This window comes from Triticum aestivum, chromosome 6A (genome assembly GCF_018294505.1).
Source record: "Triticum aestivum cultivar Chinese Spring chromosome 6A, IWGSC CS RefSeq v2.1, whole genome shotgun sequence".
In the NCBI taxonomy this organism is placed as follows: domain Eukaryota; kingdom Viridiplantae; phylum Streptophyta; class Magnoliopsida; order Poales; family Poaceae; genus Triticum; species Triticum aestivum.
Genome location: NC_057809.1, coordinates 31,116,232 through 31,133,740, shown reverse-complemented (window position 1 = coordinate 31,133,740; position 17,509 = coordinate 31,116,232). Strand labels below are relative to the sequence as shown.

At 48.0% G+C, this 17,509-nt stretch overlaps 1 protein-coding gene and 1 non-coding gene across 2 annotated transcripts; one reads left to right on the top strand and one right to left on the bottom strand.

Annotated features, from left to right (window-relative positions):
- The first annotated feature begins 2,541 nt into the window (after nt 1-2,541).
- Nucleotides 2,542-2,626, top strand: TRNAY-GUA (transfer RNA tyrosine (anticodon GUA)). The gene is given in 2 exon segments: nt 2,542-2,578; nt 2,591-2,626. It is a non-coding gene; the product is annotated as a tRNA-Tyr (tRNA).
- A 6,718-nt stretch (nt 2,627-9,344) lies between these two features.
- LOC123131816 (wall-associated receptor kinase 2) lies at nt 9,345-11,906 on the bottom strand. The gene is made up of 2 exons (XM_044551498.1): nt 10,769-11,906; nt 9,345-10,649 (listed from the first exon to the last, which is right to left on the bottom strand). The coding sequence occupies exons 1-2, from the start codon at nt 11,856-11,858 to the stop codon at nt 9,466-9,468; spliced, it is 2,274 nt and encodes a 757-aa protein (XP_044407433.1). The 5' UTR covers nt 11,859-11,906; the 3' UTR covers nt 9,345-9,465.
- Between the last annotated feature and the right edge of the window lie 5,603 nt (nt 11,907-17,509).

Sequence of the window (17,509 nt, the reverse complement as noted above, 5' to 3'; positions counted from 1 at the left end):
TAAATAAAGAGATGATGAAGTGTATTTTCTTTCTTTTTATAATAATGTGGTATTTTGCTCGAGTCAATATGGCTGCAATATGGGAGTGTGTCAAATGGGTGCGAGAAGAGTCCCACGCAGGCCTGCAGAGCCTCATCGGACATGATCTCACCTTCGTGCGCTAGGCATTACTTCCTGATGAGAAGCACCTAATGACGGTATGGCCCCTTCGCTAAACGTACACTCTTTTGTCTCAGGCGTCATTTTGGAGCAAGGAAAAATGCACGTCTATCCACGTTCCAAAAATCCTAAATATAGGAACAGATATGTGAGGTATGTTGTTCTCGGATAGTTGTGGTGCATAGACCACTCCCGGTGCAGCCAAAATGCCCTACGATAGGCTAACCAAGAACATGTCGTCTTTGTGCATGCACGTCGCAATTCTGCATAGCGTTGGGGTCCACCGGATCTGCTGGAATCTCAAGACTTTCGGACACGCCAACCCAATCTTCTGCAAAGACCGAGTCGTCAGTCAGGTGTGCCAACGCGTGGGATCCTGAGCCACCAGACTGGCATGCCCGACTTGCGTGCCATCTTACATGGTAGGAAACAGCTTCCTCCCTCCCCTTCGACACATCCTCGCCACTCATGCTCTTGGGTGTGCCGGATCATCATACATTTGAATATGTGTACTTTTTTTAGATTGCTCGAATTTGTGTACTAGATTAATATATGGGGCATGGATTGTGTTACTTTGCTGCAAATCACACTCCAATTGTTTCCTCATTTTTTGTAATCTTGCACAAGGATAGCAACATATATCTATTTCAGATTTTGAGGTCACAAGGGGCATATGCTACGCGTCAGCCGACTGATCTTTTTAAGAGATCAGCCAAGTCGCGATCTATCGGATATGGCGTCCTTGTGTGGCCGTGCGACATCTTCCCTTGGTGCAATAGAGCTGCTATTGCAAAAATCTTTGCAACAAATGTTTTGTTGCAAAAGAGGTCTTTTTGTAGAAATTTTTCTGTATTCAATTTTTGCAACATAGATCATGTTGCGGAAGAAACTTTTGCAACATAGGTGATGCTACATCAAATTTTGCAATGAAAATGATGTTCCAGAAAGGCTGCCGCCATTCCCGACACATGTCGCAACAGCACCATCATCATTCGTCGTCACCATTTGATTCCGTCGTTGCAATTACAACATGGAGGCAGATGGGGATGGTCGGTGGTGGCTCATTCATGCATATTCACGACCCCAAGTTGCGAACATCGTCAGGCTTCATTGCGGCTCACAAAAGCCATGCTCTGCTTGTAGCAGCGATGGCGCGCGACAGTCCACCTTGCACCACATGGGGAGGAAAAGCCATGCGGGTCGTGTTGCAGCGATGAGGTCCGCCTAGCACGCTGCCAGCATCCTCGTCTGGTTGAGATGGGCAGGCAATAGCGGCAACAAGCACGACATGAAATGGCGGCGAGGTGAAAAGGAGAAGATAAGGCAAGGATGGGGAGGTTGGCTGGAGGGATGGGCGGCGCTGACGTGCTCGGGCCACCCGTCACTGGCACAGGGGTGTGTCGGTCTGGATGCATCCGCTCCCCCACCTCCCCCTTTCCCCATCCGCGTGCGGCTGCCGCAGCTTCAGCGACGTTCAAGGCGGGATGTATGCTGCGGTTCGTCGGTCGAGGGTGTCCCTGTGGTACAAAGTTGATCCCTTTGGATAGTCTTGGGGGTGCCTGGATGCTGGGCGGTAGCCCTGGCGGTGGGAGGTGTGGGGGGGGGGCGGAACCTCCATCTCAAGTGCGGGTGAGCATCCATGGCTTCGCGGGAGGCTTGGCTGCAGGTGGTGGACGGAGCAGGGGTGTGTCGAAAGGGTGTGAGTGACGGGGTACATCACCTGCCCAGTTCTTGTACTGGTCGTCGGCGGTGGCGTCTATGGACGTCGTATTCTTCTTGAAGGCTCCGTCGCTACGCTCCCACTGCTTGCTTGTGGGTCCAGGTGAAAACTTGATCTGCGGATCGGATGATGGCAGGTATCCATGGTCATACCCTTCTAGAAGGCACCGTCTTGGAGTCCTTGCTTCATGATTGTCCGTCTCCCCCCTCCTCGGTGGTGGAGGTCTCCATCGTCTCCAAGTGGTCCTTCTTAGCTCATCTTTTAGTTTACTCGGTTGTCGTCTGTGTGGTGTGGTGGTGCCCGGCACCTTTATATCTTGTCCTGGGTGTGTGTTGTGTGCCGTGGTGGCGTGTGTTGATATCGATTTGATCGAATGTTTATAGTGATGGTTGCTTCATACATAAAGCGGGAAGGGGGGACCCTTTTTAGGTAAAGGACGAACGTGATGCACGATAAGCCATAGACAAGTCACCAGGGACACGCGTCGCATGAACGAAGTGGTGGACGGGAGACAACAAATCAGTCGGGTGATTTGAATCACATCCCTTCCTCAAGTGCTGTTGAGTAGGGGAAAAATGTGCTGTTGATTAGCAGATCGTGCATCTGACGTAGTCATAGACTCTTCTCTTTATTAGAGCTAACTATCAAATTGTAGACACAAGCCGACCTTAGCTCAGTTGGTAGAGCGGAGGACTGTAGTGTTGCAGAAGAATCCTTAGGTCGCTGGTTCGAATCCGGCAGGTCGGAATTTGTTTTCTTGCCCGATATCTTTTCTTTTTCCTACCATCGAGTAAATTGCACACTTCGTCCCTGTACTCGTTGGCTTGTAACAAAACCATCCTGGTACTCGCGAAGTGCTTCTGTACGGTCCTCAGACTTGCAATTGTGTAACAGAGACGGTCCTGTATACGCAGCGGCATACGTCTGGCCCTTTTCCCCTGCCACGTCAGCGCCTAGAGCTGGTCCAGCCGAACCGACTGGCTTGAGTCGGACTTAGACGACGAGACGACCCCCTGTGTAATCGAGGTTTTCAGTTGCCGCCTCTGTTCGTTTGTGTTCTCTTCCCCGAGCACGACGCAGCCAACAGCGGAGGAGGGTTTGATCGAGGGCAGAGATCGCGGCCGTGGGGAGCACCCGGAGTGGGAAGGCCTCAGAGGGAGGCGGCGACACTGTCGTCTTCCGCTGTGAGTGCCGCTGATGGCGCCCATACAACGCCAGGATAAGGGGCCCGTCCCGACGTACGGTATGTTGATCGCCGGAATAATTCAAGTCGATTGTTGTTTCATATGCTCATTTTCCACCATTTGCATACCTATTACCCATTCCACCGTGAAATTTATAATTTGTATGCACTAATTTCGTTAGGGTTCAGACTTGTACCTGTTGCTCGTAGGAGATAGATTTCTTTTTCTGTTTGAACTCAGCTGATCCTTTTGAATTGATCACCCCCCTATTTATCAGTTTCATTTTTGAATAAAATTGAGGTTTGTCGCTCATTAAGTCAACGGCATAATTTGGTTAGGATTTAGACACAGTTGTTTCATCTTTCCATCTGAAACTTTTTTTTGTGTAATTATAACAGAGGAAGGCAGTGATCTATTTACTGTGGAGTTCATATTTGGAGGATTTTTCCTTGGCGGTGGAAGCAGCAGGGCATATCTGAATGGCCGCAAGGTGTGCTATGATTTTTGTGATGCTACTCAAGCTTCTATGCCGATGTTGTATGAATTAGTAGAGCACTTGGGGTATGAGACGGCTGGAAGAATTGCTATTTACTTGTTGCTGCCAGGTATGCAATTGAATGAAGGCGGGTTGAAGTTGTTGTCGAGGAACAATGACACAAACATTATTAGGAAAGTGGTCAGGGAGGGGTACAAATATCTCATGTTTTACCTGGATCATGAGGACAACTATGGTGGAGGAGGATGGGACGATGCGGTTTCAAACCCTCTTACTCGTCAGAGAGAGGAAAATATCGTTGAGCCTAGCTTTGTTGTCCCAGAGGAGAATAGAAGTGAGGTAATGTATACAGGTGATAGCACTTGTGAAGGAACAAGTGGTGGCAGTAGAAGAAGCAGAAGAGCAGTCGCAGAGGAGGAAGATGACGAAGGCTCTTGGTCAGATAGTGACGACTCTGATTATAATCCGGAAGAGCTTGTGGACAGTGACTATGACCTGCAGGATGGGGATGAGGATTTGGTGATGGATGAGTCACATGTTGCTGATGATGAGAAGAAGGGTAAAAGGAAAGGGAAGCAGGTAGCTGAAGATGACAATTCTGAAGATGAAAAGCTTGAAATGCCAGAGTCAGATGACGAGGAAATGAAGTTCAAGTTCAATCATTTCACAGAAGAAGATTTGCATGAGCCGAAGTTTCATGTTGGGCAGGTATTCTCGTCAATAGAATTGATTAGGAAGGCAATTAGGGAGTATAGTTGCAAGGAGAGACTTGGCATAACATTTCCAAAAAATGATAAAACAAGGATTGGAGCAAGGTGTACCAATGGCTGTCCATGGTATTTGTATGCATCGCATGACAATAGAACAAAGGGGATTATGGTAAAGACATTCAAAGATGAGCACACATGCAGCAAGAAGTGGCAAGTGAGAGCCTTTACGGCGAGATACATAGCAGATAAATATGTTGAAAAGATTAGAGCTGATGAGAAGATGTCAATTAAGGGTTTAGGAGGATTGATACAACAAGAGTGGAATATGAGAATTCATAGGCAGAAGCTTTGGAGAGCAAAGAAAATTGCATTGAACACAATATATGGGGATGAAATAGCACAGTACAGGAAGTTGTGGGACTATGCAGCAGAGTTAAGGAGATCCAATCCAGGGAGTGCATTTTTCATTGAAGTTGCTAATGATGGAATTTTCCAGAAGTGTTACTTCTCATTCGATGCTTGTAAGAGGGGATTTTTGTCGGCTTGTAGGCCAGTAATATTTGTCGATGGTTGTCATTTGAAAACTCAGTTTGGAGGCATTCTGTTGACTGCTATTGGGATGGATCCGAATGATTGCATATATCCTGTGGCTTTTGCAGTGGTGCAAATTGAGAACACAGAGTCATGGAGGTGGTTCTTGAGTTCTTTGAAAGAAGACTTGGGCATTGTGAACAGTTCTCCTTGGACAGTAATGTCTGACAAGCAGAAAGTAAGTGTTAATGAAAATATGTTCTTTACATAGAAAATGCTTCACTTTATGTTCTTTACATACATATGCTTCTAACTATATGTCTTTTTTATCATATTTGTTCATTACCAGGGATTAATTAAGGCTGTTAGAGAATTATTTCCTGATTCAGAGCATAGATATTGTGTGAGACATATCTGGCAAAATTTCAATAGAATTTTTAAAGGAGATATATTGAAAAACCAATTGTGGAGATGTGCTAGAAGTACTACACATGGTCAGTGGAGGGAGAACATGAATAGAATGTTAGTTCTAAACAAACACGCTCATGATTGGTTGGAAGAGTTAGACCCAAAAACATGGGTGAGGGCATTTCAGACTGAATTCCCTAAGTGTGATGTGTTGTTGAACAATAATTGTGAAGTATTCAATAAGTATATCTTAGATGCAAGAGAACTACCTTTGTTAAGCATGATTCAAAGGATCAAAGGGCAGTGCATGGGGAGAATATGTGGCAAGCAGGAGGAGTCCCAAAAGTGGACTGGTCATATATGTCCGAAAATCAGAAAAAGACTGAATAGGCATATTGATGCAGCAAATACTTGCATTGCAGATCCAGCTGGAATGGGCATATTTCAAGTGGATGATAGAGGTGTCCAGTTCAGTGTTGACATAAACCTGAAGAAATGCAGTTGCAGGAGATGGGATTTAACAGGGATTCCTTGTTGTCATGGTGTTTCAGCTTGCAGATATGACAACATTGCCCCAGAATCAATGGTTCACCAATGCTACTCCATTGAGACCTACCGCAAGGCATATGAGCACATAATTATGCCTTGCAATGATATTAGTGAGTGGCAAAACATGTATGGCAAGGAAATCATTCCTCCAAAAGTAAAAACAAAGAAAGGGAGGAAACAAAAGAACAGAAGGAAACAACCTGAAGAGAAAGAGGGGAGGGCAGGCAAGAAAGTTGGAAGGGGTGGGGTTGTTATTCATTGCAGCTATTGTGGATCTGCAGGACATAACATTGGTGGATGCAAAGATTTCAAACTAGGCCTGAAACCAAAGAAAAAGGGACAAAAGAAGAGAGTTAGAGCAGAGCCAGAGGTTTCGTCATCTGATGAAGAAGCTCCTGTCATTACACAAGTATAATAATCATTGAATTATATCTATCATTTTAATATGATATAACGTGCAAACTATAGTAAGTAATTATTTGTTTTCTCAATTCAGGAGCAAAACTTGCAAACTAGGGAGTTGGCACAACATGATCCACTTAATAATGAGGATAGTGTCATTTCTTCATTGATCGAAGAGGTATAGTATATTCTTCATTTATAATCATGCTTGTCTACTTATCTTTAGTTGAGATTTTTCTGCTTATAGTTGAGATTTTTCTGCTTATCTATAGTATATTCTTCATTTATATTCTTCATTTATAATCATGCTTGTCTACTTATCTTTAGTTGAGATTTTTGCTCTCCAAAGCTTCTGCCTATGAATTCTCATATTCCACTCTTGTTGTATCAATCCTCCTAAACCCTTAATTGACATCTTCTCATCAGCTCTAATCTTTTCAACATATTTATCTGCTATGTATCTCGCCGTAAAGGCTCTCACTTGCCACTTCTTGCTGCATGTGTGCTCATCTTTGAATGTCTTTACCATAATCCCCTTTGTTCTATTGTCATGCGATGCATACAAATACCATGGACAGCCATTGGTACACCTTGCTCCAATCCTTGTTTTATCATTTTTTGGAAATGTTATGCCAAGTCTCTCCTTGCAACTATACTCCCTAATTGCCTTCCTAATCAATTCTATTGACGAGAATACCTGCCCAACATGAAACTTCGGCTCATGCAAATCTTCTTCTATGAAATGATTGAACTTGAACTTCATTTCCTCGTCATCTGACTCTGGCATTTCAAGCTTTTCATCTTCAGAATTGTCATCTTCAGCTACCTGCTTCCCTTTCCTTTTACCCTTCTTCTCATCATCAGCAACATGTGACTCATCCATCACCAAATCCTCATCCCCATCCTGCAGGTCATAGTCACTGTCCACAAGCTCTTCCGGATTATAATCAGAGTCGTCACTATCTGACCAAGAGCCTTCGTCATCTTCCTCCTCTGCGACTGCTCTTCTGCTTCTTCTACTGCCACCACTTGTTCCTTCACAAGTGCTATCACCTGTATACATTACCTCACTTCTATTCTCCTCTGGGACAACAAAGCTAGGCTCAACGATATTTTCCTCTCTCTGACGAGTAAGAGGGTTTGAAACCGCATCGTCCCATCCTCCTCCACCATAGTTGTCCTCATGATCCAGGTAAAACATGAGATATTTGTACCCCTCCCTGACCACTTTCCTAATAATGTTTGTGTCATTGTTCCTCGACAACAACTTCAACCCGCCTTCATTCAATTGCATACCTGGCAGCAACAAGTAAATAGCAATTCTTCCAGCCGTCTCATACCCCAAGTGCTCTACTAATTCATACAACATCGGCATAGAAGCTTGAGTAGCATCACAAAAATCATAGCACACCTTGCGGCCATTCAGATATGCCCTGCTGCTTCCACCGCCAAGGAAAAATCCTCCAAATATGAACTCCACAGTAAATAGATCACTGCCTTCCTCTGTTATAATTACACAAAAAAAGTTTCAGATGGAAAGATGAAACAACTGTGTCTAAATCCTAACCAAATTATGCCGTTGACTTAATGAGCGACAAACCTCAATTTTATTCAAAAATGAAACTGATAAATAGGGGGGTGATCAATTCAAAAGGATCAGCTGAGTTCAAACAGAAAAAGAAATCTATCTCCTACGAGCAACAGGTACAAGTCTGAACCCTAACGAAATTAGTGCATACAAATTATAAATTTCACGGTGGAATGGGTAATAGGTATGCAAATGGTGGAAAATGAGCATATGAAACAACAATCGACTTGGATTATTCCGGCGATCAACATACCGTACGTCGGGACGGGCCCCTTATCCTGGCGTTGTATGGGCGCCATCAGCGGCACTCACAGCGGAAGACGACAGTGTCGCCGCCTCCCTCTGAGGCCTTCCCACTCCGGGTGCTCCCCACGGCCGCGATCTCTGCCCTCGATCAAACCCTCCTCCGCTGTTGGCTGCGTCGTGCTCGGGGAAGAGAACACAAACGAACAGAGGCGGCAACTGAAAACCTCGATTACACAGGGGGTCGTCTCGTCGTCTAAGTCCGACTCAAGCCAGTCGGTTCGGCTGGACCAGCTCTAGGCGCTGACGTGGCAGGGGAAAAGGGCCAGACGTATGCCGCTGCGTATACAGGACCGTCTCTGTTACACAATTGCAAGTCTGAGGACCGTACAGAAGCACTTCGCGAGTACCAGGATGGTTTTGTTACAAGCCAACGAGTACAGGGACGAAGTGTGCAATTTACTCTCAGTTTGGAAACAAATTAAATCACAGTCCCCTTGCTCTGTTCAGTTTGACAAATTAAATCCCACACATCTTGGCATGATTTGGATCTTAAAAGACTTTATGAGTTATCAATAATACAAATGACACCCAAACAATGCATGATTTTGACTGGGAACATTCATTGGTGGCACACAAAATATATCTAGGGCTGAATCTTGGTGTATTGTTTCTGAAAATACAGTGGCACGTAGAATATCTAGAACAGTGGCACACACAATAGAAAGTACATCATTTAGTCATGGTGAGAATATGCCATCATCTATATCTTCAAGAGTTCAACACTGGGACATGTCAAAAGATCAGTCAAACTTGTCATGAATTCGTATCCTTGAGAGCCTACTTCATTTGGTCCAAACTCCTTTTTATTCTTACTGAATAATTATGTGTTGGCATGTTCTCTTTTTCTTTCTGCTGGCCAGAAAGGAGCCATCTCTTTCTTTTCTTCCTGCAGATGCAGATGGTCTTTCCTTCTTTATCTTGTGTTGCCTATCAAGCCAAGTTCTTATTTTGGAGTTTTTGTTCTGAACCTCTTTTTTCCTTAGGAGTGCATCACTCCACAATTCATTTGATGCTTGTGGAGTCACAACCTGGACATAACATCTCTCTTCCGGGTCAAGTGCATTTTCAATCAAAATGCAACATTCTGCAGAGTTTGTATGTCTGTTGCACTAATGCAAGTTCTCTTGTTTGTCAGAGCAGTGAGAAAACAAATGAGATTAAGGCAGACGTACTCCCTTCGTTCCTAAATATTTGTCTTATTAGAGATTTCAAATGGACTACCACATACGGATGTATGTAGACATATTTTTGAGTGTAAATTCATTCATTTTACTCCGTATGTAGTCACTTGTTGAAATCTCTAGAAAAAACAAATATTTAGGAACAGAGAGAGTACAAAGTTGCAAACCATGCAATTCCACTATGGAGTCATCAGTTTTCAAATTAAACTGATCACACAAGAATTTTATTCACTACCGAGGATACCTTGATGACAACAAGTACTCTGCTTCCAAGCTATACTGCCGGCTCGTTTCCTCCATATTTGTACCCTGAATCACTGGATACTTGGGCACATCCATGTCATGCATCACAAAGCTATCATGTGAGGCCCCAAGGCTCTCAAGTGTCAACTCCACTTGCCTCATGGTTGGCCGGTGGTCTCCTTCAATCCTCACGCATGCCACTGCCAGCACAGCCACCTCTTCAACCTCCTTGCCGCCTTCTTCAACGACTTGAGGATCTAGCACGTGAACCAGCTCGCCTGCTGCTAGCGAAGCAGTGAAATATGAGACAAGGGTTTCCTCCTCGGACGACCGATATGAGCATGGTTTTTTCCTTGTCAAAAGCTCCATGAGAAGGACACCGAAGCTGTAAACGTCGCTCTTCTCGGTGAGCTGTCCCGAGTAGAAGTACAAGGGATCTAGGTACCCAAATGTCCCTTGGATAGCGGTTGCAGTCTCTGTTTGATCGACCGGAATGCACCTCGAAGCTCCAAAGTCTGACACCTTTGCTACGAGAGTGCCATCTAACAGAATGTTTTGGGACTTGATATCCCTGTGGACTATAGGGAACGACACGGCCGAGTGAAGGTAGGCGAGAGCTCTCGCAGTTTCGGTTGCGATCCTTACCCGATATTTCCATGTCAGGGATGGCGCGGGTTCTTGGACATGAAGATGATGGTAAAGGGTCCCATTGGAGATGAACTCGTACACCAGCAAAGGCACCTCCGTCTCAAGGCAACACCCAAAGAGCTTCACCACGTTTCGATGGTTGATCTGCGAGAGGATGGCTACCTCATTTATGAACTCGTCGATCTCCCTCTGGATCGCGACCTTGGACTTCTTGATCGCCACGACGTGCAGGTCCGACATGATCCCTTTGTAGACCGTGCCATGCCCTCCTCCACCGATCTCACGAGCTTTGTCGAAATTGTTTGTTGCCTTTTGTAGCTCCACCAAGGGGATGATCATCCTCTCGGCGATGTCCGCCTTCTGAGACACCAACTGTTGCAACAGATGCCCTCGATTTTGCTTGAAGAATTTCTTCTTGAGCATTTTTGCCCTCCGTTGCTTCATCTTTCGAGTCATCAAAATAGCACCAAGTACCATGATTAGAAGGGCTGCTCCACTGCCAACTCCAATGCCGACACTTAAACCTGAAGAATGTGCACAAACAATGCGTTTTCGTTGTTAAGGAAGAATCTCTGAAATACTACAAAACAGAACATGAACCGATGCAATCTCTGGCGTGCAATTTTACTGGTTCTGTGCTCACCTAGAGAAGATCTGATGCAGCCATTTCTTATGCGGGGGTCGCCTTGGGCGCCTCGCGGGCACCGGCATAGGTGCCCTCCGGCCGTGTTGGTGCACTCGCCGAAGCACATGCCCGGCAGCGTGCACTCGTCGACGTCCTGGCATCCGCCGGCGAGGTATGGGTTGCCCTGGTAGCCGTCCAGGCACCGGCACACGTAGCCGCTGCGGTAGTTGCCGGAGACGTTGTGGCAGGAGGCGTGGCTGCTCCGGCACGCGCTCCTCCGTGCGTCCACGGGGCAGCCCGACGTTGCCACTCCCGGCAGCTCCACCGGCTTCGAGTCCACCGCGAACTCGAGGACGACGGGCACCGCCGGCCGGCGCGAGGGCGAGTACCCGGGCGAGTCGTTGAGGAGCGCGGCGGAGGCGCCGTCGAACCACCCTCTCTCGGCGATGCGCACCGCGATGGGGAGCCTGTCGGCGTGCTCGTTGCTCGAGTCCAGCGACTTGATCTCCACGCGGTAGGAGGGGCGGCCGATGGGGACGGGCGTCTCGCAGCAGCCGATGCCGGAGCACGCGGTGGCGCCGTCGCCGGTGGAGGTCGAGTTGGTGACGGCGCCGGTCCACTTGTCGTTGATGGAGCAGAAGGAGGAGCAGCCGCTGATGACGTTGCCGCCGCCGCCGTCCCCGACGAGCGTGGCCTGCACGTTGCACCCCGTGACGACGAACTGGTTGCGCCACTCCGACAGCACGTACGGGCTGGCGGCGCCGAGGCCGCCCCACGCACCGGTGCCGTCGAGGCCTCCGGGCCCGGTGAAGTTGAGCGTGACCTGGCCCGCGCTGTCCACGACCCGCACCGTGGAGTTGGCCAGGGAGATCCCCACGACCTGGAGGCCGGTGCCGACGAGCAGCCGCGGCTCTCCGGCGCGCGTCCGGTCGCAGGTGAGGTTGAACCCCGGCCAGTGGCACCCGTCGCCGATGCCGAACGGGTACGGCACGCGCACGGCGCCGCAGCTGGCTGGGCAGCGCGAGCCTGCGCCTGGCGTAACCTGAGCTGCTGCCGCTGAGAGGCAGAGCTGCAGCAGCAACGCCGTCAGCGCGGCGGCCGGAATCATCGTCGCGGCGGGTTGTTCGATTATTGTCGCTCCAATCCGCCATTATAAAGCTGTCTACAAGTTGAGCAAGTTGTACGAGAGCAGCCGCGAGCTACCGTGACAGTGAGTGCTCGCTCGCTTGACCCAACACGCGTGCATGCATGTGCGCGTTGACTGACCTGGTCTAGGCCGCATCGTGATGACAAAGACATTGAGATATTGTTTTTCTTTTCACATCTGTATCTACATTTTCACGTTTTCTTCTTTTTCGATCTCATGAATTCTCTATGTAATTGTAAAACATCCGATCTATCATGACAATACAATAAACACAAGAAATAATAAAAATTATATTCAAATTCATAGACCACCTAACAATAATCACAAGCGTTTCTTGAGAGCAAAACCCAAAATGGCATAACCAAATGATTGTTTAGTTAATGATGGATTTCATGCTGCAGAATAAATCAAAGAACTGAGGACGTCGTAGGAATTTAGGGCACGTAGAGTGATTCTTGATCGTATCGCACATGTACACGAGGACTGGTTCGGCTAAACCAGCTCAACTATAAACCAAGTTGGTGTCGTGAAAATGAGGACGACCAGGTGGGTGAAGACGAGAAGATGTGAACGAGAGCATAAGAAGCCAAAGATTGATTGGAGGCCATCTTTGAGCCTATGGTACTTTCTTTACTTTTGGTCGATGGCTGCATCGGGAAGAACATGTTTCTTGTCATTCAAAAAACAAATATTTCATGTATGTGGTAGTAGAACAAAGCTCCTTTTGCTTTGTAATGTTCATCCATGATCATGCTGATTAACGCTCTCGTCCAACCTACCGTAGGATGCCATGATTCATATGTCAACAATAATCAAGCCTTCGTGTTAGACTTTGTAACGTAGCCTAATTGTGTAATCTATATATTGTGTAATCTTATAAATGTATGTGATAGGCCATCCTTAGAGGGTTGAGCCAGTTCCCACAAATTCTATGTTTAATATGGTATCAGCCTAAACCCTAGACCCTACTCCACCTTAGCCCCCGCCGCCGCCGTGCCCCCAACCCTAGGGCCGCCGTCGCCGCAGCTGCCATGACCGCTTCCGCCTCCGGTTCCGCCAGCTCCGGGGGCCCTCCCCGCCACGCTGGCCGCCCTTCTCAATCTCCCCGCCCACGCCAGTGCGTCGCCGCGGCCCCAATTCTTCGGCACCACCACGGTTGGCTCGATATTCTCGGCTTCGATTCAGCCATCTCCCGGGACGTCGACGGTGGCGGCCTCCACCGCCGCGATGATGGCGCCACCCGCGGCCCTCGCTGGTTCGTCCCCAACACTCGCCATCCTGCCGGCGGCCTCGGGGGCCTCCGATGATCCGCTCGTGCGTGTGGCACCCGTAGCTCCTGTAGCGTCCGCTGTTGCTACCACCGACGCCGCCATGTTCTTCGGGCCTTTTCACTTCGACAACTTGATCACCACTCGTCTCACGCCGAACAACTATGTGTTTTGGCGTGCCAAGGTTCTACCGCTGCTCCGCAGCCGCTCCCTCCTTGGCTATGTGGATGGTTCCCTGTCGTGTCCGCCGCAGGTTATCCCCATTGTCCACGGCCCGGCCATCAACCCGGTGCACCGTGTGTGGGTGTAGCAAGACCAAGCGATCCTCTCCGCCATCCAGGGCTCCCTAGGAGACGGGGTTGCTGGCCTTTGCCTCTTTGCTGCCTCCTTCCTTGGATGCATGGATGACTCTGGAACATGCGTTTGCCCAGACCTCCACCGCCCACTCGATGGCTCTTCGCAGCAAGCTGGATGACATCAAGAAACTGGACCCGTCTGCCACAACATACTTCAACAAAATCAAGGTCTTGTCGGACACACTGACCTCTATTGGTCGACCGCTGAGTGATGAGGAGTTCGTCGGCTACGTTATCAAGGGTCTCGATGCCAAGTACGACAACCTTGCCCAGGCCGTCCACAACGCCAAGCCGCCGCTTCCTCCGCATGAGCTCTTCTCCCGTCTGCTCTTCACCGAGCAACGCATCAAAGCTCACCGATCCGTCACCACCATCGCCGACCAGCCAGCGGCCTTTTGGGCATTGTGTGGCCAGCGCCCACCTGCGCCCTCTTCGCCTGCCCGGCTTGCCACCCCCCTGCGCCAGCCTCGGGTGGGGGCCCCGTGCGGTGCCAGCTTTGCGGCCGTGAGAGGCACCTCGCCTCCAAGTGCCACAAACGATGATCAGCGGAGCTTCCTCGGCATTGGTAATGATGCCAAAGGCAATGAGCGCCAATTTGCCATGGCAGATTCTGGCCCTCCTGCTGCCCATGTTGCCGCCAAGGGCAAGGACACACGTGTCGACCAAGGTTCTACGCCGTCATACCCGATTGATCCCGCATGTGAAGGAAATATGCCCTAGAGGCAATAATAAAGTTATTATTTATTACCTTATATCATGATAAATGTTTATTATTCATGCTAGAATTGTATTAACCGAAAACATAATACATGTGTGAATACATAGACCAACAGAGTGTCACTAGTATGCCTCTACTTGACTAGCTCGTTAATCAAAGATGGTTATGTTTCCTAACCATGAACAAAGAGTTGTTATTTGATTAACGAGGTCACATCATTAGTTGAATGATCTGATTGACATGACCCATTCCATTAGCTTAGCACCCGATCGTTTAGTATGTTGCTATTGCTTTCTTCATGACTTATACATGTTCCTATAACTATGAGATTATGCAACTCCTGTTTACCGAAGGAACACTTTGGGTACTACCAAACGTCACAACGTAACTGGGTGATTATAAAGGAGTATTACAGGTGTCTCCAATGGTAGATGTTGGGTTGGCGTATTTCGAGATTAGGGTTTGTCACTCCGATTGTCGGAGAGGTATCTCTGGGCCCTCTCGGTAATACACATCACACAAGCCTTGCAAGCATAATAACTAAGATGTTAGTTATGAGATGATGTATTACGGAACGAGTAAAGAGACTTGCCAGTAACGAGATTGAACTAGGTATTGGATACCGACGATCGAATCTCGGGCAAGTAACATACCGATGACAAAGGGAACAACGTATGTTGTTATGCGGTCTGACCGATAAAGATCTTCGTAGAATATGTAGGAGCCAATATGGGCATCCAGGTCCCGCTATTGGTTATTGACCGGAGACCTGTCTCGGTCATGTCTACATTGTTCTCGAACCGTAGGGTCCGCACGCTTAACGTTACGATGACAGTTATTATGAGTTTATGCATTTTGATGTACCGAAGGTTGTTCGGAGTCCCGGATGTGATCACGGACATGACGAGGAGTCTCGAAATGGTCGAGACGTAAAGATTGATATATTGGAAGCCTATGTTTGGACATCGGAAGTGTTCCGGATGAAATCGGGATTTTACCGGAATACCGGGAGGGTTACCGGAACCCCCCGGGAGGCAAATGGGCCTATTGGGCCTTAGTGGAAAAGTGAAAAGGGCTGCCCACAAAGGCTGCGCGCCTTCCGCCCTTCCCTAGTCCTATTAGGACTAGGAGAAGGGGCCGGCCCCCTCTTTCCCTCTTCTCTTTGGAAGAATCCTATTAGGAATAGGATTGGGGGGGGGGGGGGGGGGAGTCCTACTCCCGGTAGGAGTAGGACTCCTCCTGCGCCCCTCTCCCTAGCTGGCCGAACCCCTCCCCCTGCTCCTTTATATACGGGGGCAGGGGGCACCCCATAGACACACAAGTTGATCATAGTTGATCGTTCCTTAGCCGTGTGCGGTGCCCCCTGCCACCAAATTCCACCTCGGTCATATCGTTGTAGAGCTTAGGCGAAGCCCTACGTCGGTAGTACATCAAGATCGTCACCACGCCGTTGTGCTGACGGAACTCTTCCTCGACGCTTTGCTGGATTGGAGCCCGAGGATCGTCATCGAGCTGAACGTGTGCTAAGAACTCGGAGGTGCCGGAGTAATGGTGCTTGGATCGGTCGGATCGGGAAGAAGACGTACGACTACTCCCTCTACGTTGTGTGATCGCTTCCGCAGTCGGTCTGCGTTGGTACGTAGACAACACTCTCCCCCTCGTTGCTATGCATCACCATGATCTTGCGTGTGCGTAGGATTTTTTTTGAAATTACTACGTTCCCCAACAGTGGCATCCGAGCCCAGCTTTTTATGGTTTGATGTTATTTGCACGAGTAGAACACAAGTGAGTTGTGGGCGATACAAGTCATACTGCCTACCAGCATGTCGTACTTTGGTTCGGCGGTATTGTTGGACGAGACGATCCGGACCAACCTTACGCGTACTCTTACGCGAGACCGGTTCCCTCGACGTGCTATGCACACAGATGGCTTGCGAAGACTGTCTCTCCAACTTTAGTTGAACCAAGTGTGGCTACGCCCGGTCCTTGAGAAGGTTAAAACGGAGTCTATTTGACAAACTATCGTTGTGGTTTTGATGCGTAGGTGAGATGAGTTCTTACTTAAGCCCGTAGTAGCCACGTAAAACTTGCAACAACAAAGTAGAGGACGTCTAACTTGTTTTTGCAGGGCATGTTGTGATGTGATATGGTCAAGGCATGATGCTGATTTTATTGTATGAGATGATCATGTTTTGTAACCAAGTTATCGGCAACTGGCAGGAGCCATATGGTTGTCGCTTTATTATATGCAATGCAATCGCGATGTAATGCTTTACTTTATTACTAAGCGGTAGTGATAGTCGTGGAAGCATAAGATTGGCGAGACGACAACGATGCTACGATGGAGATCAAGGTGTCGCGCCGGTGACGATGGTGATCATGACGGTGCTTCGGAGATGGAGATCACAAGCACAAGATGATGATGGCCATATCATATCACTTATATTGATTGCATGTGATGTTTATCCTTTTATGCATCTTATCTTGCTTTGATTGACGGTAGCATTATAAGATGATCTCTCACTAAATTATCAAGAAGTGTTCTCCCTGAGTATGCACCGTTGCCAAAGTTCGTCGTGCCCAGACACCACGTGATGATCGGGTGTGATAAGCTCTACGTCCATCTACAACGGGTGCAAGCCAGTTTTGCACACGCAGAATACTCAGGTTAAACTTGACGAGCCTAGCATATGCAGATATGGCCTCGGAACACAGAGACCGAAAGGTCGAGCGTGAATCATATAGTAGATATGATCAACATGACGATGTTCACCATTGAAAACTACTCCATCTCACGTGATGATCGGTTATGGTTTAGTTGATTTGGATCACGTGATCACTTCTATCTAAGTGGGAGTTCCTAAGTAATTTGATTAACTGAACTTAAACTTATCATGAACTTAGTACCTGATAGTATCTTGCTTGTTTATGCTGATTGTAGATAGATGGCTCGTGCTGTTGTTCCGTTGAATTTTAATGCGTTCCTTGAGAAAGCAAAGTTGAAAGATGATGGTAGCAATTACACGGACTGGGTCCGTAACCTGAGGATTATCCTCATTGCTGCACAGAAGAATTACGTCCTGGAAGCACCGCTAGGTGCTAGGCCTGCTGCTGGAGCAACACCAGATGTTATGAACGTCTGGCAGAGCAAAGCTGATGACTACTCGATAGTTCAGTGTGCCATGCTTTACGGCTTAGAATCGGGACTTCAACGACGTTTTGAACGTCATGGAGCATATGAGATGTTCCAGGAGTTGAAGTTAATATTTC

Coding starts and splice junctions, on each gene's coding strand:
- LOC123131816 (XM_044551498.1), bottom strand. CDS start 11,858: ATGATTCCGGCCGCCGCGCTGACGGCGTTGCTGCTGCAGCTCTGCCTC. Junction 10,650..10,768: donor CTGCATCAGATCTTCTCTAG/GTGAGCACAGAA, acceptor CACATTCTTCAG/GTTTAAGTGTCGGCATTGGA.